The 24202-nt window shown below is 41.2% G+C and overlaps 1 protein-coding gene across 11 annotated transcripts; it reads left to right on the forward strand.

Annotated features, from left to right (window-relative positions):
- Positions 1-97: 97 nt before the first annotated feature.
- On the forward strand, positions 98-24189 carry LOC139632953 (coiled-coil domain-containing protein 9B). 11 transcript variants are annotated; one of them, XM_071498252.1, is made up of 14 exons: positions 98-892; positions 8891-8998; positions 9159-9281; positions 9363-9521; positions 11108-11257; positions 15873-16051; positions 18294-18343; positions 18481-18531; positions 18908-19004; positions 19297-19419; positions 20109-20142; positions 20231-20849; positions 20934-21016; positions 21374-24189. In XM_071498252.1, the coding sequence occupies exons 2-14, from the start codon at positions 8903-8905 to the stop codon at positions 21398-21400; spliced, it is 1791 nt and encodes a 596-aa protein (XP_071354353.1). In that variant the 5' UTR covers positions 98-892; positions 8891-8902; the 3' UTR covers positions 21401-24189. The 11 variants fall into 11 exon arrangements, with proteins under 11 accessions (XP_071354353.1, XP_071354347.1, XP_071354350.1 ...); XM_071498246.1 differs by lacking the exon at positions 98-892 and adding an exon at positions 5518-5730; XM_071498249.1 differs by lacking the exon at positions 98-892 and adding an exon at positions 5518-5730 and having other exon boundaries at positions 9366-9521.
- Positions 24190-24202: the final 13 nt, after the last annotated feature.

Genomic DNA, 24202 nt, shown 5'->3' on the forward strand with positions numbered 1-24202 from the left:
TTATCATGTCCCATGGAGTGAGAGTTTTCAGTAAACAAGTCATGGTGGAGAATGTTATGGAGTATTTGTTAGTGGCATTGTGGGTCATTGCTGGCAGCTGGTGGCATTGACAAGGCCCCATCGCCAAGGAGCTTCAGGTGTGTGCTTCAAGAACAAAGACAAGAGAAAAGAAAGAAATAAAATCAAAGGTGACAAAAGGAAGAGCTTGGCACATGGACTTAAAGAACTGAACCAAAAAAGAAAACAACTCAAGTCAGACATTCAACCTCTTGGGCAGTCTGATGATGAATTTGCAGAGAAGGCAGACTTGTTATTAAGTCAAACAGCCTGTGGTCCACGCAACAAACAAGAGAGCAAGCCTGTCAGAATTAGAAAAGGACATCGAAGAGACATTTTTAAAAAATTAGTAAATACAGACTTTTTATTGAAACTGTTGATCGTATGCACTTAAGTTTGTCCGTGATTTGGTAAACTTGGTATGCAAGCGGTAAAAAAAAATTGTGCAGGTTTTGTCTTTGTGATTTAATATTTGTCAGTTTTTTTTTTTACACAATATCTGAAGACTTGTATAGAAGCTGCTGATTTAATTTTTGGATTTGCTCAAATTAAATAAAAACTATTAGCATCCTGCTGCCTCAGCAGTGTTGGTGGAGACAGTTTGTCAGGCTGCCAGCTTTTCCCCCAGAAGAGGTAAAAACAGCAGGTCTTACCTCCCATTGTAAATATTACTATGTATCTGTATATTCATGCCTGGAAGAATCTTGTCATATGATTTCAGACACCCCTAAAGTTGACCATAATGTCTAAACCTAGACATTAGTTCAATGTCCCTTTATTCCCATCAGTGGCTCAGATCCTCAAGTCTCTGCGTCCGTGAGTTGCACAGGAAAATGTAAGTAGCAATAACTAAATATCTAAAAATTGTGTTTGTTCAGTAAACTTTACTTCCTACCTTCAGTTTCTGAATTAGACTGTATCTACTTGAGAACCTATGGATGAAGGCTAACATTAGCTAGTTTCTAACTTGCTGTAAGTGACAGTCTTTGCTAGCTAATGTTAGTTAGCTGCAGCTAACATTAGCTAACTAAGGCTAGCTAGTGGATAGTGCGCCCTTTCATTTTCATTGCTGGCTTGGTATTAAATCAACACATTATCTAGTTTTCAGTCAGTCATGAGCAGTGAGACAATGGAGGATGTGTTGTAGAGATGTCTTTGGACATCAATACAGAGTTTATTATTTAATATTATATATATAATATATATGCTTTTATGTGGCTGTGGTGAGTTTTTTTTTTTTTTTTAGCTTTTTGGTGTCACTCCCTTTGAATTAAGGAGTTTTACCTGGTTGGCTAATTGAACAATATTAAAATCCACATGTGCTGAAGGCTAAGTAATTGTATTAGCAGTGGTGGTAAGTAACTGAGTACATGTGCTTGCTTGAGTATTTCCATTTTACGCTACTTTATACTTCAAAATATTGCACCCCCTACTCCATTACATTTATTTGACAGCTTTAGTGAATACTTAATTTTAAGATGAATATTTTATGTAATGGATAATATAACAAGCTTTTAAAATACAACACAATGTTAAACATTAAACCAGTGGTTTCCAACCTTTTTGGCTTTTGACATCTTATATAAAGCAGTGTTTAATTAAGGTCACACTTGGGATGTATGAGTTGTTAGCAGCTCCACCGCAGTGATTTTTCACCTTGGTAAGATTTCTGCTCTGAGCGTAGGATGTGGGTGGACTGAAACTGATTCAGAGTAATGAAGAGCGTTGAGACAGAATGGACATCCTGTTGCTTTGCCTTTTTATTTGTAGGAAATTTTGTTTTTTCAAACATTTCACCATCACCTCTGTTTTAGTGTAGTTATGATTTGCAGCTCAGGGAGAAACACCTGCTCTGGGTCATTTGTTTCATGTGAAGTATGCTGGGGTCGCCTGAGTGGTATATTTTTGCCTTGCCAAGATAAAAATCCATCCATCCATCCATCCGTTTTTTATACCGCTTATCTGAATTGGGTCGTAGTGGGGCTGGAGCCAATCCCAGCTGACATTGGGTGAGGGCGGGGTACACCCTGGATTGGCCGCCAGTCTATCACAGGGCTGACATATAGCAACACACACTCACATTCACACCCAAGGGCAATTTAGAGTCCAAGATAAAAGTTGAAAAAGACAATTAGACAAGTGTTTACGGTGTAATAAAATATGTTTCATTTGTAAAGCTGACACAGAAAATATCTACTTCCATCCATTCATCCATCCATCTTTAACCACTGAATATGGGGTTGGGATGTGGTGGCAGCAGCCCGAACAAGGTCGTTCAGACACCCCTCCTCCCTGCAAGGTTTTCCAGCTCCTCCTGGGGGATGCTGAGGTGTTCCCAGGCCAGATGAGATATATAATCCCTCCAGCGTGTTCTGGGCCTGCACCAGGTTCTTCTACTCATTGGATGAGCCTGGAAGACATCCGCCTCAACAGGCTCCTTTTGAAGAAAGGGAGCAGCGGCTCTACTCTGAGCTCCCTCTGGATGTCTGAGCTTCTTACCCTATCTCTAAGGCTGAGCCCAGCTGCATATGGAGGAAACCCATTTGGCCGCTTGTATCCGTGATCTCATTGTTTCAGTTGCTACCCAAAGCTTGTTACCATGGGTTAGGGCTGGAACAAAGATCCATCTCACTGGTAAATTGAGAGCCCCCTCTTCACCATAACAGTCTGGTACAATGCCTGCTTTACTGCTGACACTGCACTAACCTGCCTTTCAAGCTCCCACTCCATCCTGTCCTCTCTTGAGAACAAGACCTTGAGATACTTGAACTCCTTCAGTGAAGGAGTGAAGAAATACTGTAACTTGTTGTCATTACATTTGCATCATCTAGTGCAGACAATTACATGTTAGTTGTGCAGCCATGTCTCAAAATATCATCTTTTCATTGCTTGGTAAATTCTTGAAAGGATTTTTGTTGCTTTTTGTTGTATATTTTCTCATCTTTACTGAACATTTAATAGTTTTCTGTAACTCAACATACTGAGCTATAAAACGTAGGATTTATAAACAAGGCAAAAACAAAGACCATGGTTTTTCATTCTAATTTTCAGCAGGTGCTGTGATCCTGGAGAGCCCACCACTTCCTGTGATCGAGGGAGATAAATTGACACTTCAATGTTCCCAAAAGGAAAGCTAAGTTCTGCAGAAATGGTGTTTTCATTGGGATTTACTCTGAAGGAAAGATGATCCTTTCTGTGGTGTCCGAGTCTGATGAAGGCTTCTTCAAGTGTCAGCACCCAACAAAAGGAGAGTCACTGCAGAGTTTGCTGGCTGTGAAAGGTGACGATGATGACGTTCTTCTCTCTACATTCAGTATGTGTGTGATTTGTGGTACAGACATCTCTGAGACAAAGCTGTTCCAGAGGCAGAAATCTCATCTTATTGTTCAAACTCAATGGTGGAAACTGACCAGGTACAATTAAAAGCTCCATAACTCCTACTACTGTGGGCACAGAAGCGGCAGCTTGAAAATGGCTTGGAACTTAATATGTGGGCTAGTCTTGATGGGCTGCATTTCAGTCATATTTGTTCTGTTGTATAACAACATTAACAGAAAAATGTGAATGAGAACAGCTTTATTGGGAATTCGGCTGTATTAAGATACTGTATATGTGAGCACAGAGAGTAGGATAGAAGCAAACAGATAAAAGGCAAAAACCGGCTGACACAATAGATTTAAACTATCTCCTCAATCACACTAACCATACGTGGTCCAGCCTTATATACACACACACACACTTGTTTTATTTTGTGTGCTAGGTGGATGGCTAGCAATGGCAACACCGGCCTATTAGTTAGTCTGTAGGTTGGTCCGCCACTTTGATCTAGATGGAGTTATCTCAACGATTGGATGGATTGACCACCAGCAGGTCAAAGTTTTCACTTCTTCCATAACATATCTCAACATCTACAAGATGGATTGGCACATATTTTTGTACAAGCATTCGTGGTTCTCAGAGGATGTGTCTAAATGACTTTGGTGACCCGTAAGATCAGCATGTTAGCACTGTCACTGTGAGCACTTCATCATGCTGGTCTCTGACAGCACTGCCATAGACTGGGCATGCCTAAAGACTCTAAATCTTGTTAATTGACTTATAGGTTAAAAGATTAATAATTCAAATATAACCATTCTCTTTCACCCGTTATTGCCCTGTTTACAGGCTCAAAGTGATCAACGCCTTCAACAGAAACTGCAGTTCTTAAACATAATCACAAGATTGAAACTCTACTACTTCAACATTCAGTGCAATTATTTTTAGATATTAACATGTGAGGGACCAAAACAACATTTTTTCAAGACATTTCTTACATTTATCCTAAAATAACTCAAATGCTTGCAGGCTAAACTATGTGTAAAGAGCTTTTGCTCATTAGCAGGATTGATATTTGTAGAATGTAAACTATGTGGACTTGAGTAATCTAAAAATTTTGCAGCTCAGACTGGTAACTTTCCAAGGTGGAAATTGCAGAGCACTGGCTCAAACTCTCAAGTGACTGACTTCACTGCAGCCTGTGGCATTTATCTGCCAGGCTGCCTGTTTGCTGCATGTCATCAGCTCTCAGGCTTGGCTTTGGCAGATGCAGCTTGCTATGAAGAACTGTGGGAAATTTAGCAGGCAATACCCCCCTACCCCCCTCCATCTTGCCCAACCCCGCTCCCAGTCTTTAGGAAGCTTCTTTAATACTCTAAACATGTAGACTGGAGCTTGTAGGCGACACAGCTGTTGTCTCGTTATTGATGTCTGGATTTATATGGTGCCATGTTTAGGTATGAATGGGGTCGCATTAGAATGGGGGTTATTCAAGAAGTCTTTCTTTTCTGATCAGTTCATCTTTTCTCTCATTATCTTGTTTAATTGGGACATAATGGCATAGTGTCAAAGAGATCTGAAAGCTTGCACACAAAAAACACACATAATTAAATATGTTCATATATTCCCATCAAAATCTTAGATAAAAATATCTGTCTTTATATATTTAGAGTGACAAAATTAAAAACCTTCAATTGCACCAAATTATCAGCACAAATACAGATACCACCACCATCAACCTAATATGCCTTATATACCAATAGACCCATAGCCTTTATTTCTTTAGAAAAGGAGAGAATAAATTAAGAAACAATCAGTAAAATTATTGTCACATTGCCACACCGGCATTTGAAAGTGAAAAAGAAAAAAGCACAAGTAATAGTATAGACTTGCTGTGGCTGCCAAGCATACACACAGAAAAAAAAAATCTATTATTATGTCAATATTACTGATTTACTTAAAAACCGACAGTGTGTATATGTATGTGAGGAGAGTGTTAGGATTTAAGTAGCATGCTTTGAGCAGAGGATAAGTGAGGAGGGGAAAGAGCAAGTGCTTTAGAGAGGGAGAGAGGGAGCAGGAGGGAGGGAGGGAGGGAGGATGTTCAGGAGGGTGGGAGGGTTGGAGAGAGAGTGAGAGAGTTAGAGAGAGAGAGAGAGAGAGGGTGGACAGGCGGGTGGGTGCTGTGAAATCCGTAAACAGGGGAGCTCTGTGCATTTGTTAGACGTCTTGGCTGCTTGCCCAACTTGGCTCATTGTAATCGAGGCATGATCGTCGACTCTAGGCAGCCCTCTCTGCCGCCTCGGCTGCCTTGCGCCTGGACCCAGCCCAGCTCTCACCGCTGACATGGAAAGACCCGTGAGTGCCTTCTCTCTCCTTCCCCTTCTCTCTTCTCATCCCTCCCTCTCCAGCGCTCTCTCTCTCTCTGTCTCTGGTATTAGGTTCCCCCTCTGCTCTGTCGCAGATTTAGCTGTGGCTACATGCTGCGTTTCAGTTGTGTCTCTGGCGCTTTCTCTCCCCCTGTTGTAGCTCCTGTAGGTGACAGGAATGCTGGGTAGGGAGGAAGCCTTGGCAGCTTTCTCTCTGCAGGCCCCCCTCCTCCCCCTTTTGCCTGCCTGTCCGGGCATGGGTGCCGTCCACTGGCAGACCCACAACGTCTCTGTGTGTTTTGTGGTTGTGTGTGTATGTGTGTACGTTAGCCTTGCTGCTGCACAATCACAGAACTGGCTGGCTGAACCACGAGAGGTACCATCCCCACAGTGAGTCTCCCCACTTTGGTTTGTGGAGGCCGGTGTTCACTTCAGTCTCCGCCATTGGCCTCGCTGAGATTCAGAGTCAGCAGCGTGTCTCTCCCTTGCGCCTATTCTTGGTGGTATGTCCTCATGGTCTGTTGTGTTTGGATACCCTGACAACTAGGGGCTGTGAGGTAACCACTTTCCAGTCTGCTGCCTCTTTGAGTGAGTCCCAACTTTTTCTCTTGCTCTCTGTGTCTTTGCAGGTTAGAAACAGGTTCAAGACACATCTAGATGTATAACGATGTATTGTCTTTGTTATTTTACTAAAAGTCTGTGCTGACAACTTAGAGCAAAAAGGTTGATCTCACCTATAGTAAGATGTGAGTACAATAGTTGGACTCAACATCTCAGTGGCAGCCATTCTTTGCAGGCGTACCAGCGGCGGCGATGGAAAAAGCACGAAAGAATTTCTTGCAGTCCCAATGTGTTGGTCTTTGTGCGATCGCTAGCAGTGAGTCATCATTCTGAGCTAGTAATATCACATAGAAGCAGCCTCAGCTCTCTTGTCGTCACTGGGGCAACATTGGAGGATGACTGACTCGCTTTGGCATGACTACTTCCTGTCTCTGTCAAGAAGGTCTGACCCCTCAGAATAATTTATACACAGTATGGAGAATAGGATACTACAAAATGAATTGTGTTGTTTCACAGTTTCGACAAGCACGAGTAGCAAATTTTCAATTTGACAGCGGTTTTGCCACTTCTCCTCGGCTGTGAATAACAACAGATGATGTCAACACTGAGTCAAAGTGGGAAACACTTGCTTTAGCTGGTTGAGTTGAGAACTTCTTTTTTTGACAATGACTGCGTTTCAGTGAGCATCAGCTGAGTACTATTGTTTGTGTGCTGAATTAAATCCATTTAAAGTTAGGAAGAAGAATTGTCTTCTGCCTTGCAATGCGAAGACAACAGATGAAGGGATGAAACAGCAGCAAACTCTGATCCCATGTTATCAAAGTTTTGGGATGGTGTCTTCTTCAGGCAACTTGCTATATACATATATATATATATATATATATATATATATATATATATATATATATATATATATATATATATATATATATATATATATATGTAGAAATTGTTTTTTTATTTTTTATTTTATTATTATCTCAGTTGCTTGGGATAGCCTGTTTGGTGCATGTCTTTGAGACAATATGTGACATTTCATAAGGGCTGCCTTGTAAATTGTACTCGTGCTGGCATTTCATATACACTGGAGATAAATTTAAAGGAATAGGTCAACATTTTGGGTTGCTTTCTTCCTGAAAGTTGGTTGAGGAGATTGATACCACTGTCATGTTTGTATGTTAATTATGAATCTACAGTCAGCAAATCTGTCAGCTTATCTTAGCATAAATAGTGTAACCAGTCACCTTTAAATTAACTATTTTGTTTAAGTCATACAAAAAAATCATTGTAAAAATGACAAGTTGTGGTTTTACAGCCTGCTATGTGCTGGACAATTGCTGCTGCCAGGCACAGGTCTAGAGACATGAGTCAGTCCCCTCCTCTATCGGCAAGAAAGCGAATATAGGTATGACCCAAACTGTTTAACTATTCCTTTAAAACAGGCTATGCGTTAGAGTGGTTTTATGGCAGCTTGTGTTTTCTCAGTCTTTGCAGAGAGGAGTTCCTCACTCACCAATCTTCTGAGATGTGCCCTTTTAGTTGGCTCTGCAGCCAGTTAAAGGAACCAGACTTTCACCACTCACACTCCCGTTACCTTCAGAAAGACTACATAGACCAGATCTGCGACGGAACATTAAGTTACAGCAGGCTCGAGGAAATTAGATCTCTGTGTTGGAGATGGCTGCTGCTTCCACATTATCATTATCATGGAGTGTTGTTGCATTTGTTCACATTAGAGTGTTCCTCAAGTCAACAGCGACTCTTGAATATGTTTACTGCTGGTTTTGCAGAGATTTTCAATATGGGACCTCTTGTCGCTTGAGTAGGCATGCCCTGCTGACCGCATCAGGATGTTTAGGATGCTCTGCAGTCTGCATATGCATTCTGCCTGTGTAACTGAGCTTAGTAATGAATGCTCCATCTGTGGTGGGTGTTAGTGTTGTGTGTTGTCTGTGGACAGACATTTTTTGTTGGATTGACCTTCCGTCAATGATTAGGTCATTTCTTTGTCTTAGTTTCTACTGATACTGTTTATAAGCAGACTGAATTAAAAACTTGTTTTATTGCTTGTTTTATGGAGACCTTTTATTGATTTTATAGCCAGTTTAAACCTAGAATGTATATGGAAATAGTGGACCAAATAGGGCTGAGTATTGAACCTCAGTGCAGTCCAAATTGTGTCCATAGCAACAAGTATGCAAATCTTTCCTGTACTGAAAGTTGGCATAAAATATCAGGTTGGATTTGTGATCTTGTTCTTATTTATTCTCTGATCCAGTAATTAATAAATAATAATAAAATTTTAGACTATTTTATGGAGGCAAAGTTCTTGCACAGCTCTTGTGTTTATCCAACATTTATCGTTTGAGAACTTTGTTCAGTGAAGTAAGGTATTTTTTAAAAAAAAGTAATGTTTCGGAAGTGAAGCTAACAAAACATACAAGCATTGAGAAATGTCATAGGATTACCAGACAAAGTTCAAAATATAAAGCTCCAACAAAGTTGTTCTAACAGAACAGATTACAGCCAGTAGACCTAATACTTTTTTTTTTTTCATTGTATCAATGATCTAACGTGTTCCTTCCCAGACCGCCGGTGACATGATGCCCAAGAGGGATCATGAGAGGGACTTGGAGCTGGACAAGAAGATCGAGGCTCTCCGCAGGAAGAACGAAGCACTCATGAAGAGGTACAAGGTAAGGACAAGTGCTCACAGGCAGAGAAGTATCTGTGATGTTCAGAATTGGTGTGCAGAGTAGAAATACTAGTCTGGAACATGTTTCTTTTCTGTTTGATGTCTTGGTGCTCTTAACAGGCTTCCTGATTAGCTGATTGTTTTCATTGAGTTGCATTTAGGAGGTGGAGGAGGACAAGAAAAGGGCGGAGGAGGAAGGAATGGCACTGCAGAGCCGCAAGGGAAAAGCTGATGATCTTACCATCACAATCAGCAAGTCCACCAGTGTGAGTGGCTGCAGCATGGTAAACAGATTTTCTGTAGAAGACTCAAGGCTGCAAACTATATAAATATTTCATTACATTGTCCTCTCTTTTGGTTTGAAGCAGGATAGTCGTGTGGTGGTGACAAAGCCATTCAGCGGCAGTTCACCAGCTGGGAAAGGACAGCAGGAGGCTGGCCCTGACAGGGGGGGAGAGGGCCCTTCGCAGGGCGCTGGCCGAGGCCACAGGAAGCAGTTAACAGTCACCATGGCAGGCAAAAAGGTAAATTCACTGCACTGCCAATTTCAACTTTCTTTTAAGTGACAAAGAAAAATATAAAAGGAATCCAAAACCCCTGTAGTTTTATTGACATTAATGAAAGATTAACACAAAAGCAATTCAAATAATTATTCAAATCAAAAAGAAATCAGTAATAAGCAGTCTACTATTTTCTTCAGAAAGAAAATAAGTATGACTTGCACAGGAAGCAAAAGCACTTCACAGTGACGGATATGCAGCGCAGAGTTTATTTAATGAACTGATGTTTCTGCAACAGTTTTCCTTATTAATAACTAGAAGCTTTCAACCACTGTACAGCCATAGCAGATCAGACAACAGACAAAATATGAGGATATTCAACTGAAAATATGATGTCTATTGTATTATATGAATTATTATTAAGAGATGTTTTTAAACCAGAGCCATAGTTGATGCTTTGAGAATGAGAAAAAGTTCATCTTATAGCATTTAACATGAATCAGAGCTTTTACAGTTAAAATTACTACTTTTGAAACATTTATTTAACCAGGTTAATCCCATGGAGATTAGCAAACTCTTTCATGGGAAGTACGGCAGCGTTACAGGTTTCAGTCTAGACGATACAACATCAGCCACACAAATGAAACATTACTAAAATGAACAGGAGATTATCATTGACATTATGATAACAATTAAGAAAGATAAAACAAGTTTAAAACAGAGAGGTAGTAAATTAATTATTTCAAGTGGCCTTCTTAAATTTAATTTTCCTCAGCTATAACTATTCCAAGTGGCTGGGGCAGAAAACATGAACGCTTTCGTTTCTATCTCAGTCTCTATGCTATGGGATATGTGTCTTGTAATCTAAGATTATGATTGGAAGATGGACTAAAGGCTAAATATGCCTGTTTCCTGCTCACCTGAGCTATGCTAACATGTTGGCTGTAGCTAGCAGGCATGCTAATATGCTCACAGTGACAATGCTAACATTCTGCTGTGTAGCAGGTGTAATTTTTTCCATGTTCAACATCTTTGATTAGCATGTTAATATGCTAACATTAGCATATTAGCTAGTAAAGAAAATACTACACACAAAGTACAGCTGAGGCTGACAAGGAATGTCATTTGTTCCAGGGTTGTTGGTCATAAACCAAATTCATATTTTAAAGTATTAGCCTGTTGGCTCTAGAGGAAAAGTCTGGGGATCGTCAGTCATTAGGGATACTTTCTCTGGGTGCCTTGGATATCTGTACCACATTACAGGACAACACATCTGATATTTGTTGAGATATTTCTGACATAGCTATCCAAACATGACGCTAGCATGGCTAAAGATGTGCAGCTGGTACAATCTTGTTCAATCAGGAAATTTCTGGATAACAGCTTACATTTGTGCTAGAGCTATCAAAACCCTCTGTTCATAAATGGTCTGTGTAGGGAGCAGCAAGTGTCTGTGTTAAGTGTTTTGATTCGTGCACACTGTTAAAATGTTGTTCTTACGCCCCCAAAAATAATAATTCTTGTGCAGACATGACAAGCACTGGTACTTTTGTATTACAATGCATCTGGCTGCAGTTATGACACTCTAATATGAGTAACAATCTCTCCAGGGTAAGAGGGTGGTGAGTGAGAGGCCGGAGAAGAGGCTGGGCCCTGCGGACGTCAAGAGCCCTACAGATGACGGACAGACAAGGCGCGTGGAGTCAGCTGGGAGAGGGAAGCAGCCGCCTCACATGACCAAGAGAAACACAGCAGCACAGGTTTGAATCAGACGCTTCAGCATTTAAAACCCAGCGTGCACCCTCCTGTCTGCTTCCTCTCTCACATCCCCCCTTTCTTTCTTCTCTCGGGCTGCACCGACGTGTTTTACATAGATGTCAGACATGTCGGCTGGCCACACCCCTTCAGTGATAGAGCACAATGGTTTGTGGACAGGAGGTGGGCTGGGGCTGTGACTGGCTGGTGTGGGATTAGTAAAAGGGGGGATGCTAACAGAGCTGTTGGTTGAGTAGATGCTCATAGAACCAAAACTTAGTACAAATGGAGAATCTTCAAAAGGCCTGGATGACTGTTGTGACTTTTTTTAGTGCGATTCCACTCAGTTCTGATGGTTGTTTATCCCTTTGTCTCCCTCTGAGGAGCTTTTGTTGTATTTTTAGCGAATGAAAAAACACACAGCTTCTGTGTGTAGATGCCTTTGGGTGTGTGGAACAGGCTGTAAAGTTCACACAGTCCCACGAGTGCTATGAAAGATAGATAGATGCTGCAACAGCTGAACAAAGAATCTTGTTATCAGTAATATATTGAGATAGGAGATATCACTTTTAATACCAATAGCTTTACTATCTAATGTATGCTTGTGATCCTATGTTTAACACAGATAGGCAGAGACACATGTGCACATGCAGTACCCCTGGCTGGGCTGTGAAATGCCACACTGTCACTGACCTTAGGCCCCCCCGGGTACGCAGAAACTCTGAAACAGCTGCTCTGCCTCAGTCTGAAGCCTGACGCACACACACATGCACACACACGTGTACACTCTTTTACAGACATACGAGCTGCCCAATCAATAAGCTGAAGCACAGCACAGACAGCTGATCCTCACCACTGTAAACACAGACACACTCCAGCACTGGGAGCTCTTTGTAAATATGTATATGCACATCTGCGTCTGATTGGCTGATACAGCGAGTGCTGCTCACTGGCCCGTCAGAGCTAATGTGCACTAAATCTGTGGGCTGAACACGCTGTTCTCTTGCCTTTATTTCTGACCCGCCTGGTCTGTCCCCCTTTTATTTATCATGTGGCCTGAATCAGCACTTGAACAGTAGCCAGCGCTCCAGTGCACCAGTCGTCTCTGAATCCCAGAGACCTGGTTTCCACGTGGTTGCTGTTTACATGACCAGTATCATCTAACACAGTCTATGAGAGCAGCAGCGAGAAGGCTGCCAAAGCTTGATATGAGAGGAAAAATGTCATGCACCTATCCTAGTGTTAGACAAATATTTGTATTGAAAAGATCCACAATGATCTGCACATTTCACTTCCTCTGAAATATTTTTCTAATGTGTGTGTGTGTGTGTGTGTGTGTGTGTGTGTGTGCGCGCGCGTGCGTGTGTGTGCGCATTGGATACCCTGGAAATGAACAATGACTCTGTGAGAGGGGTGTGGTTATTTGGCCGTGTCCCAGTCAGATTGCAATGTCTGGAAGTACCTCATGACTAGACGTCAGTTCACACTTATGAGAAAGAGAGATAGGAGAGAGGAAATTGAGAAAGAGAAGGGGGGGGGGTAAAGGAGAGAGAAAAGGAGAGACACTCCTGGCAGCCCACTGTATGTTTCCAGCCTCCATTTCTCCTCTCCGGATCCTATGGTGATCTACTCTCCTCTGGCATGATTGTTTCCTCGTTCCCACCATCCTGAAAAGGCCGATTTGATCTAATTAACATTCGACTGCCTTCTCACTCTCAAAAGGCTCATTATGCTGCCAAAGAGACAGGCCTGGCAACGTGCCAGGAAGGGGTCAGAGAGGGAGAGGAGGAAGGAGTGTGAGGAGAGAGAAGAAAAGAGACAAGGTAGACATGGGTCTTTTGTGTTTGCGTATGTGCTAGACTGCATTTGGGTGTGGGTAGGGGAGCGTGTGTGTGTATGTGGGTGTAGACCACTCTGTCCAGCATTTATTGTCTCTCCCCCCACGGCTGTTCATGCGAGTGTTGCTCTTAGTGGCAACATGACTCATCCACTATTTTCACCAGAGCACAACTTGCAGCCAGAAATAAAACAGAACCATAATTCTCGCTATTCTGTACCTGCAATATGGTGAGTTTCATTTTCCAAACCACTGAAGTTCAACCACCTTCAAACTACACTCTGCCCTGATGACGCCACTGCAAAGTGGACATTTAAAACCAAGCAAGTGCCAAGTCATGCTGCTAGACCATTTGTCCACTTGGGGGCAGTGTAAGCCTCTCAATCTTTCCCAATAGATGAGTCTCTGCCCTCGCTTGATTTGCTTTTACTGTTTATTGCAGCAGTAATGCGACTCTTGACAACTATGTTTATTTGGTAGGGAACAAGCCTCTGTGTCACCCTAATTAATATCATATTCATTTTTTTTTTTGTTCTCGTCTGTCCTCTTTGTCCTCTCTGGTTAAAAATGGGCAGAAGCACACCGAGGAATATCGCAGGCCTTGGTTGCCAAGACAGACATGAAAACACACACCAGTATCAACATTTAAATGTGGATATTTTGGGGAGCCTCGTGGCTCATGTGAGTGTGTACCATTAAGGCTTAGTCCTAACGCTCTCTCTCTCACTGTTCCTATAAATAAAGGCATAAAAAAGCCAGAAAAAAAGGAAATTGTTGTTCTATCTCTAGAACATCACCTTCTCAGATTTGATGAAAAAAACCCGTAAGCCAGAAGGTTGTAGTTCCAGCTCACAATGAGGACATGATTCACAGAAATGAAAAAAAACGTGAAATACAAGGTTTCCATGTGACGAGCACACAAAAACACAGAGAAATGAAAATATGTGCTCTACCCTCATCACAAACACTGACACGCAGATAGGCACAGCACGTTACCGTGCACACCCCCCTTTTCAAGTGCTTGTCCCCATCTGCCTCCCACTGGAGGCAGATGGGGACAAGCTTGTGTGGAAACGTTGCAGGAGTAGCTCAGAGCTGTCGCACAGATATGGCGTGCGATAAACAGGCTGATTGGGGAGGCAGGGAGGACGAGCTTCAAAGGCCTGCCGAATACGCCACATGAAATGTGATGCTGTTCATGTCTCTCTGGCTCTCTGTGCATTGCCTGCTCTACAGTCAAGTGAGTGCTCAAGGAAATAAGATGCAGACTTAGTTTTTTATTTTTTTTTTGCAGGTGTTGCGTAAGTAACTGTTTTGGTTAACAAATAAACTGTAAACCTCTGCAGGCATTTTCAGCCTAAACCAGTGCAGTTTCTGGAGGCTCAGCAGCTCAGAACGAGAGTAGAATCATTTTTTCACTAGTTACCTACCTTTAATCTACCTAAATTTGGCAGCTTGAGGCAAAGTCCTGCTCTCTTTCAGCATTGCCCACACTCTGTGTAATGTCCACCCTACCTGTCTGACAACCTCTCTGCGAGGCCCCATGGAGGCAAGAAATTGAAAAGTGCTAATTAGCAGGGCGGCTGGGTCGGCGGCTGGAGACAGCCTGTTGGAACATGTGAGAAGTGCCTTCCCTTGTGGCCCCTGATGTCCCCCAGGAGCCAGAGGAGAGGGAGGGGAGATGGAAAACACAGGGATGAGCACAGATGCGATGTTCACCGATAAGTACACGCAGAAAGGAAACATGTTTACTTGACTGTGATTGGTCCACACCTGAGGAGAAAAAAACATCACCCATCATAGTTTCTTACCGGGACTGTGTTGTGTTTCTTTCTCAGACTGTTTTTACTGTTGCTGTGAGACATAACACGTAGAGAAGCATCTAGATTTTTTTTTTTTTTTTCATTTTTTCTCCAAAATATCCCACATTTAAATTTTTCTCCAGGCAGCAGCTTCATCTCCCACCTGCTGGTTAAAAGAACAAACACTGACCTGACCGGCACTTTCTCTCAGAGATTGCTGGTCTTTTATGTGATTTCCCTCAGAACACAGCTCTGTTTGTAGACCTGGTTTGCTCCAGGCTTTTGTAACAAGAATACACTGCCTCTGTCTCCTTTGATGTGCTAAAGAGCCTGCATCAGATCTCTGTCTCTCCTTGTAGTATTAGCAAGCAATCCTTTCTGCTCTCACCACAGTAATCAATAAACTGGTTAAGAGAGGAAAGGAGGAAGGGGAACTAATTGCATTTACAGTACAGTGCATTTTTGCCTGGAATATTGTCTCAAAGAATTCGATTGTGTTGCCTTGCAGTCATCATGGTAGACAAACAACAGGCTTTCTGTAATCAAATGGGCGCCCAGAGGCAATAATTAGTATTTACAGTGAGGCAGTGATTGGCATTTACAGCAATGCAGAATGCATGAAAATACCAAAAATATCCTGTTTGCTCCCTTTCTTTTGATCCCTACAGATCTGTATATTGCCCTGTTGCTGTTTAATTGTTTGTTTAGAGATGAGAAACTCCTCTTGTTTATGGCCACCCATGCCTCATGTTGGGCGGTTGTTGATCTGGTTCCCTCCACTGCTCTGATTAGTCAGAATGGTGATGCTTGAAATGTATTGTGATGTGACAGACTGAGTGGTGCTGGTGTTTTAATTTAGTCATGTTTCAATGCCAGTGCTTCATTAATGATGAGTGAACAGTAGCCTGATATAACCCCGCATTAAGAAGGCTGCATATTTTTATGCATTAAAACACACTTAAATGTTTTGTGTCCACGTAGGAGCCCGAGAGCCTGCAGGCCAACACGGACCTCAACATCCCCACATTGAAAGAAGAGCAGGAGGAGTATCTGAGGTGGAAGAAGGAGCGTGAGCAGATTGACAGGGAGAGAGTGGCACGCCATAAAAATGCAAAGGGCCAGTGGAGAAGGGCGTGGGACATGGACAAAACTGAGAACATGTAAGACTTCTTAGCACTCACTTTTCCCACGGCACTGCTCATGTCTGAGATTTCTCGCAGCTGTTCTTCTGGGTGATATTTTATTGGCTCTGTCTATTTTTGTGTTGGAGAAATCTTTGTCCGTGAAATGTCAGCTGAGCAGATGTATAATTCTCCAGTATTGCCTAATCAAGGGACACTTGGTGGTGGTTGTTAAGAAGAGTAGAGCTTTATTTGTCCAGTTAGGAATTAGAAGTGTTGACCTCCTGGCCTCAAGTCAATTTCCTTAAATATGATCTTTTTATCCCTTTAGTTTTACAGTATCTTCTAAAATAAGATGCTTCTTTATTGTGTTTCCCATTAGTCTCACATCATGTAATAAAAAAAAGACATGTAATACTTTGACATTTTGGGGGGTATCCTTCTGTGCTGTCTTGCCTTTCATGTTTATCCTAAATTAAGCTAATGGGCTACTAATGTAGAGACATGGGAGTGGTATCCATCTTCTCATTAAGACTGGAAGCAGCAGTTAATTCCTGCCCTGGCTCTGTACAATTATAAAAAGAAAATCTGCCAGCCAGCACCTATTAGGCTCACTTATTAATCCTTGGACAAATATAAATGTGAAAATGGCAGTTTGTAGTTTCATGTGGAGCAACACACTCAAGGGCCACAAATTAACGTACGACCCTGCAACAATATGAAGGCCAAATAATGCTTCTCAGAGAACTTCTCAGAGATTTTAATTATAACAATCAAACTTTCAGGACTGAGCTGAAAACAGAGGAAACTCAGGGGAGGGATCAGTTATCAAATCACTATCTGTCTCTTGACTCTCTTTCCTTTTAATTCTTCCTGTTGCCAACCAGCTTACACTCCACTGTAATTGTTTAGCACACAACCAGACTGATGGCGAACAAGTACACAGTGTGGTCTGGCCGGCAACAACATAAAAGTTTCTGTATTGGCTTATCACAGTGATAGGCCTTTATACTTGGAAAAAAAACCAATGAAATTAGTTTTTCAATGTCTTTAAAGATATTTTCCTCTTCAAACATTTCAAAACATTATTCATATTTTTGTTTTCTTTTTTATACATCTTTTCACCAAAATTGAATTGTTTTGCAAATGATTTGGAGGCCCCCTTGCAATACCTTCACGACCCAATAATGGGCCACGGCCTACAGGTTGGGAACCACTGGTCTATATAACTTCATATGTAACAGACAGGCATGAGAGTGGTGCCAGTCTCCTTAACTCCTTAACTCTTGATAGCCAAAATGTTGAGCTTTGACTTTAGTGCCTATTTCTTAAAAGACATTGTTATGATAGGAAACATAGTAACTACTTTTTTATGTGCTCAGCATCATTAGCTAAACCCCTGACCAGCTAGCGGTTAAATTTGACTTCTCTCCTCTTCTTTTACTTCTGAAGTCAGAGAAAGACTCAGTTCAATTTTAGTGCAGATGAAGAAAACAAACTAACCTCGAAGAACAGTCTGTTTCTTTCTAGTTAGACTATTCAGTGGATTACGCATCATAACACATGATCACAAGACTAAATCAAGTCACAGGATGTTGCAAAATGATTACAACACCAAATAATTACTTTGTAGGTGAATTGTATCATTGTGTGCATATCGTGTAGCATGTTACCATAACATTTGGATGACGTCCTCTAATTTTAAAATGAGCCTATGAGCAGTATGTTGAACACACCACCATTCCTTGATGATATCACACACTAGCACCTCAAACTGACTGGAGGAACAAACCCAATCCATTAATTTTATTCGTTTGTTAGATTTCAAACAAACTGGGCTGCAGTACAAAGGGTGACCAAGTTGCAGAGTAAATTAATGTGCTGTTTAAGGAAGCATCAAAATGTAAAGAGACAAGGGAAGAGCATCTATTTTTAGCTAGGGATAAGGGATGGAATGCCTTGCCTTATTTGGTGAGGCTTAAACAAGGCACTGAGTAAGAATAGAAGAGGAAATGTCTTTTTGATTCAACAATTTGGATGGTTTCAGTGCTTGTCAGATGCCATGGTGTGACTCGTAGAGCAAAAAACCTCTCAGTGGTTCTGCAAAAGGCCCACAGTAAATGTGCGATGATGATACTCGAGTGTCAGAAGAGCCTGTTGATGGGGTGTAGATGAGCTGTTATGACACCTGAATAAAAAGCGAGGAGTTATTTTGAAACATGACCATGACGCCGCTTGGATTGGTTTGTGTGTTCTGTCTAAACTGCATCTCTGCTTTTAGGTTTTCAGACAAATCCCTGCCTGACAGAGACTGGGGGCCCTCTGGCAGAGGTGAGACATAGTCCAGACATACTCCTAATGAAGACATGAGAATAAGACCCTTCATATCAAAGCATGATGGGAAAAAGATGTACTTCAATGTTTCTTTTCTTCTTTTTAATTATGTATTCTTTTTTTTTCAATTTCAGGTGGACGAAATGCGCGAAGAGGACAACCCAGGGCAAATGTGGACTCAAGAGGTATATACTTATATATTATTTATCTATTAATTCAGTGCCTTAAGATAATTGTATAGTGTACAGAAAAGCAAAGAAAACCTTTGTGTGCTATAATTTGATATATACTATGTTGAAACTGGATATTGTGTGGGACATAATTCAAATAATTCATTAAACTGTGTAGACTGGTGGATATCAGCTGGAAAAGAAAATGTAGATAATGTTGGGGGTGACAGAGTGAATATTGTAGTTTTTTGTCTGAAATTGAAAGAAATTTAAGCTGACACAGTGAGGAAAGAAATAAAAATGCACTGCTGTCTTGGCAGAGAGAGTAATGACTATTTATGTGAAATGTCTTTTAATTGTGACTTAAACTTTCTGTATTTTCTTGTCCTAGGTCATGAGAAGCGAGGAAAGGACAAGGGAGCTAAAAATGTACTAGTGATGAGCAGTAAAGCAAAAGGCAAAGATCGTCTGACTGGGAGGGCCAGGAGGTCAGTAACTGCTAAACATTATTTGGTTTGGTATTATACACAGTTCAGCCTGATGTTGATGAAGATGATTCAACCACTGGGATGTCTCTCACCGCAGCCTCAATTATAAAACTTACTATGACTAATGATATACATAAAACAGTTGTGAAGGCACATTGTTTTCCTGCACTGTGCCCTAATGTACAAATTCCCTAGGATGTCATGAGACTTGATTTAGAAGTTGTGGCAGCTGACTAAATAACCCAGAAGGCCTCATTCGCTTCTCACTGCGTTCATTTTTTTTCTCCTCCAGCATTTCCTCTGCTGTGAAACAAGCTAGTGTGCTGGGTGATGATGAGGCTTTCAGGGTGCGCTGTTACACAACCATTGCACATAATCTCAAAAAACAACAAGACCACAGATCTGGTGTGAAAATGTAAGGTGCCAGATGATTTTCTGTCTCTATGTCTCAGTGATAGTGGTAGGTAGGGGTCAGGGGACAGCATAAAACAACACTCAGGTGCGTCCTGACAAATTCTTGGTATAGGGATGTGCTTTGGTCACAACTGGCAATAGATCTGAGTGTAGTGAGCAGCAGCTCACAGGCCACTAATACTACAACAGCTGAGACCTAAGACTCAGCTTTGTAGAGGTAAGCTACTGTACCCAGAGCTTTATCCACCTTTCCCAACCTGTACTCTCTTTTTCTTTCTTGTACTTGACTCAGCAATGTAAAAGGAATAGTTTGCTATTTTAAGTCGAGAGTTAGATGAAGAGATACCACTGTCATAGCAAATATGAAGCTACTGCCAGGAGTTGTTTTTTTGCATGAGACTATATGTGGGACTGTTTTTTTCTTTGGCCAGTCCCAGTGACTTCCTCACCTGGTTTTTCTATTTATTAAACAAACAATATTGCCATGCTGGTAGGCAAAGCCAGGTTAACTGTTTCCCCCTGTTTCCAGCCTTGTGCTAAACTAAGCTAACTGGCTGCTGACTGTAGCTTTATATTGAGCGTACTGATATGAGATTGGCACCAATTTTCTCATCTAATTCTTAGCAGAGGGCAAAACATTAAGGACATAGTTACTGAATAGGTTTTGATAAAAGTCCCATTATTTTCCAGATGGCAGGCAAATGAAGAAGGAGAGAACCTACAGGTGAGAAGTCAAAGCTTTGTTAGTGTGAATATGAAGTGTGCATGAGTTAATAAATGTTACTAAAGAAGAAAAAAATCTCATCTCTTAGACCTCTGACACAACATTGGAGGAATTCTTGGAGGAACTTGACGCCCTCGCAGATGTTGAAGTTGAAGATCAGAAAGATCAGGACTCAAAAACGAAGCTGTCGCCCAGCCCAGATTCACTGAGTACGTCTGAGGAAATGAGTGAATCCACAACTCCGGTGTCAGCTGCTACCTTGAGAGAGGATGCCTCTACTCATGGGCAAGCAGAGGCCTCGTCCCCTCGGAGTTTGGAGAAGAAAGTACGCTTCTCAGAGGAACTCATCCAGGGAGCTCATACAAAGCAAAGCACAGGCTCTCAGGACTCTGCCAACTCAGAATCAAGAAGTCAGAGCTCCTTAAAAGCTTCCTCGCCTAAAAAGAACAAACACGAAGTGCAAGGGCCACAGCAGCCTCTTGAAAGTGCCAAGCAGGACGATGATACTCCTCAGGATCAGGGAGGTGGTCCGCCTTCTCCTCCTGTTGCCCAGCAGCAGGCGTCTGAAACTGAATGTACTATAAAAGACAGCAACCCCCCCACAGCTCCCAACTCCCCCCCTGCTGAAAAAGCCTGTGCCTCTCTACAGGAGGGCCCTGTCCAGCCTGTAGAGCTTGCCAAGTGCAACATCAGCAACACAAACACAGGTATGAAATAGCCTCAATGGCCCTGACTTTTTTGACAGTACATCTGGATGATATATTACTAAGCTAATGTTGGTTTTCTCACAGAGGAGCTAATAGACTCCGGTCTGTCTGTCCTGAGCCTGGAGTCAGGAGAAACACACCCAACACACTCCACCAGCAGTGACAAGGTCAGTGCGGGAGATAGGATAGGATGAGGGATGGGGAAATCAATAGATGTGTAAATGGACTGATGGAGGGAAGTGCAAATGGATGAGGAGTTAAATGGATGAAGAGAGAGAAAGGGATCAACTGTAATATGCAATTTCGGTTTAAGTATATGAGGCCTGTTTGGAGTGCAGGAGAAACAGTCTCTGGAGAGCGTGCCTCTTCATCTCATCCAGAAGTGATGATATCTGACTGCATGCCTAAATCATTCACATGGAAGAGAAGTGATGGGCTGAGATAAATAAATAAACTGTGAATTATAAAAAAGAACTAACAGCTTTAATAAATAACTTTTATTCATGTTTCCTCTTTTTTTGCAGGCAAGAGAGCATGGGAAGATTGTTTGATTGATATTTTTGGGATGGAACTACTGAAACCAAAACACAGCGACGCAGAGCCTTGCCTCTTTGTATTTGGATGCATCATTTCGCTTCAGGTAGCTCTATTGAGATACCAAGTTTATGGCTTACACACAAAACCATGGTTTAATTTTGCTGTGGCGTGTCCCAACCATTGAAGTTTTCAAACATCTAAAATTTGACATAGGAATGGTGAACCTTTTCCCTGCTCAAATATTTTTTACATCCAAGCACTTTATGCGTATAAAAGTATGTGTACTGACACATGACACAGTATGTTAGTATGCTGCTTGAGTGCAATATCACTGAATGTTTACATTTGTATGAAAAAAATTCAAGGTACATATCAGGAGGCTAGCTAATTGGTTTAACTTAGGTAGCCCTTGACAATAAACTTCAGCCACAGTCATATTATCTAGTGCCTGATTCTGCCTTAGAGGTATGTTCAATAATGGAATAAAGACTGTATTATATGATGATACAGTATTGACAAACCTACAGTAGAGTCTGTATTTCTACACTTAAATCTGTGGGAGTAGATATCATTTGTTAACTGCTTCCAGCATCAATGGCCTTCTGTGAATTAGAAATCAATACATTATTAAAGGGCACATTTGAGACCAACTGTTAAGTTGCTAAATAATACCACTAACAAAAATTTCTTTGTTATTAAGAAAATTTAAAGGGGCACTCCACTGATTTCACTCATCAAGCTCAGTTTCCTCATCATGGGTAGTACGATGCAACCTGCGAAAAAGAGTTGTGTTACGTCTCGAAGGAGCCCTGTCAAGTCTGGGAAAATAACCCTGGTGATGTCATAGCGATGTCACCATGGTTATCTTGGTATGGACATCGCAAATTCATACAAAAAGCCTGTGTTACAAACTGGGAATGGTGTTTAGCAGGCAGACATGATTGCAGGTTGCATTGTGGGAACATTAGCATTCAGTGTTTGTAGCACTTGACCCATACTAGGGACTAAAAGTCACCATGCCTTGGCCTTGGCAGCATGGATCAAGACTATTCAGTCTCTCCAAGTTCTCCCAACTTTATGAAAGTGCAGATCTAAATCACCGGAGTATCCTTTAAATGTTAAGCTAATGGTCAGCTAATAGGAAAATCTATACGACTAGCCTGAACGCATTTGGCTGTTTTAAAACCCAGCTTTCTAAGTGATCAGTTCTAAGTGATCTCAAACTTGCCCTTTAACACATTGCTATTGTGTTTCCTAAAGTCAGCACAATTTTACAGCTGAATCCCAACTGTCTGGTCTTCCTCGGACTCTTATTTATTTTACTCTTAATATTTTTAGGCACTTACAATATTACAATATGGAAATGTAATATAGATCTAATTTTACAAATGTCAACAATGGTGAGCAGAGACATAAAAGTCAAGGTTGTGAATCAACTAATTCGGGACCTAGAATATTTTTTTAATAGTTTGTTCATGTTGTTTTTGAACAACCATTGTTAAGAGTCTCAGTGCAGAAGGGTGGAACAGTCTCCAACCTTGATCTCTGTAGAGGCTTTTTTTTTTTTTACCCAGTGGGACAGACAGACTTGAGCTGTTGAACGTACATCATCCAGGTCCATGAGGATTCAGCCTTTAGTCCAAAGTCAAAACACTTCAGCTGTAACTCCCCATTGTTTTGTCATTCGTTCTCTTTTATAATCATGAAAGACAACAAATATTTTTAAAAAGCTTCCTCACTGAGAATTTAGTCTGTTGTTGTGCCTTGCATATTAGCTTCTTCAAATACTGAAGGTGTACCTTTATTTCATGGTTTGTATCATAACATACTGTAGTGGTAAATGTACTGTACTAACAGTGCAGCATCAGTATTGATTTTATTTATTTGCCTCGCCATTGGACAACAGAATGTTACCTAGAATGATTTTGCAAATCTAAAACTGTTTTAAAACAATGTGTATGTGCATTATATAGCTGTTTATTTCTCTGTGACATGTATAGATTTGTTTTTATTTATTGCCAGTCTATTATTGTATTTTTGGTATCAGTGACAACTATAATAAGAAGCCTTACAAGAACTCTGTCCTCAAAGAAGTTTTTGGTTTTCATCAATGCTACAGTGTAGTAAACAGTTATGTAACCTCAAGTAGAGAACATAGTGGACGTGCTCTGAGCTGCAGGACCCTGTCAGCCTAAACTGTGGTTACATAAAATACAAATGATCAGGAATCTAGTAGAAGCACACTGGGAAAACCAAGAAACAAGTTACAACATGTTTAAGGCCAGTCCAGCCATTAAGACAAAAATGTGCTGTTTTTGAGTAGGGGCCTTATTCTGTATTATATATGGAATTTGAATGAAGAAGAAGTAAAAAAGTAGGTCACACAGATTACCTCTGAAATATTTAAAATTCCCTGTGGGATTCAATTTAGTGAGATGAAATTTAGGACCTACAACCATAGAGCAGTTTGTCCATGTTTAGCACTTGTTCATTTAGTATTTCAGACATCTGCATTGTCACCTCACTGAAGTGACAAATGTAGGAGGTGAGTGTGATTGTCTTGCTCCACCTGGGTGTCCATCGCTGTCCTCTGTGTTTTCACATACACTCGTAAGGAAGAGAATAAATGTGTGTGTGTGCCTGCGTATGAATGTGTGTGTATGATCCCAGCTCTTAACTGTTCAGAGTGGCTCATGCTAACTGAAATCTTTGTGCAACATAGCTTCATTTACTGTAGAACAATTTGGAAGGAAAGAGGCATACAGAGCATCAATAAAGTTTTTCTGTATTTCAAATTCTCTAATCATGACTCATCA

The sequence above is a fragment of the Trachinotus anak genome, unplaced genomic scaffold (assembly GCF_046630095.1).
Source record: "Trachinotus anak isolate AG129_WGS33_773 ecotype Australia unplaced genomic scaffold, CSIRO_AGI_Tana_v1 ptg000015l, whole genome shotgun sequence".
NCBI lineage: Eukaryota > Metazoa > Chordata > Actinopteri > Carangiformes > Carangidae > Trachinotus > Trachinotus anak.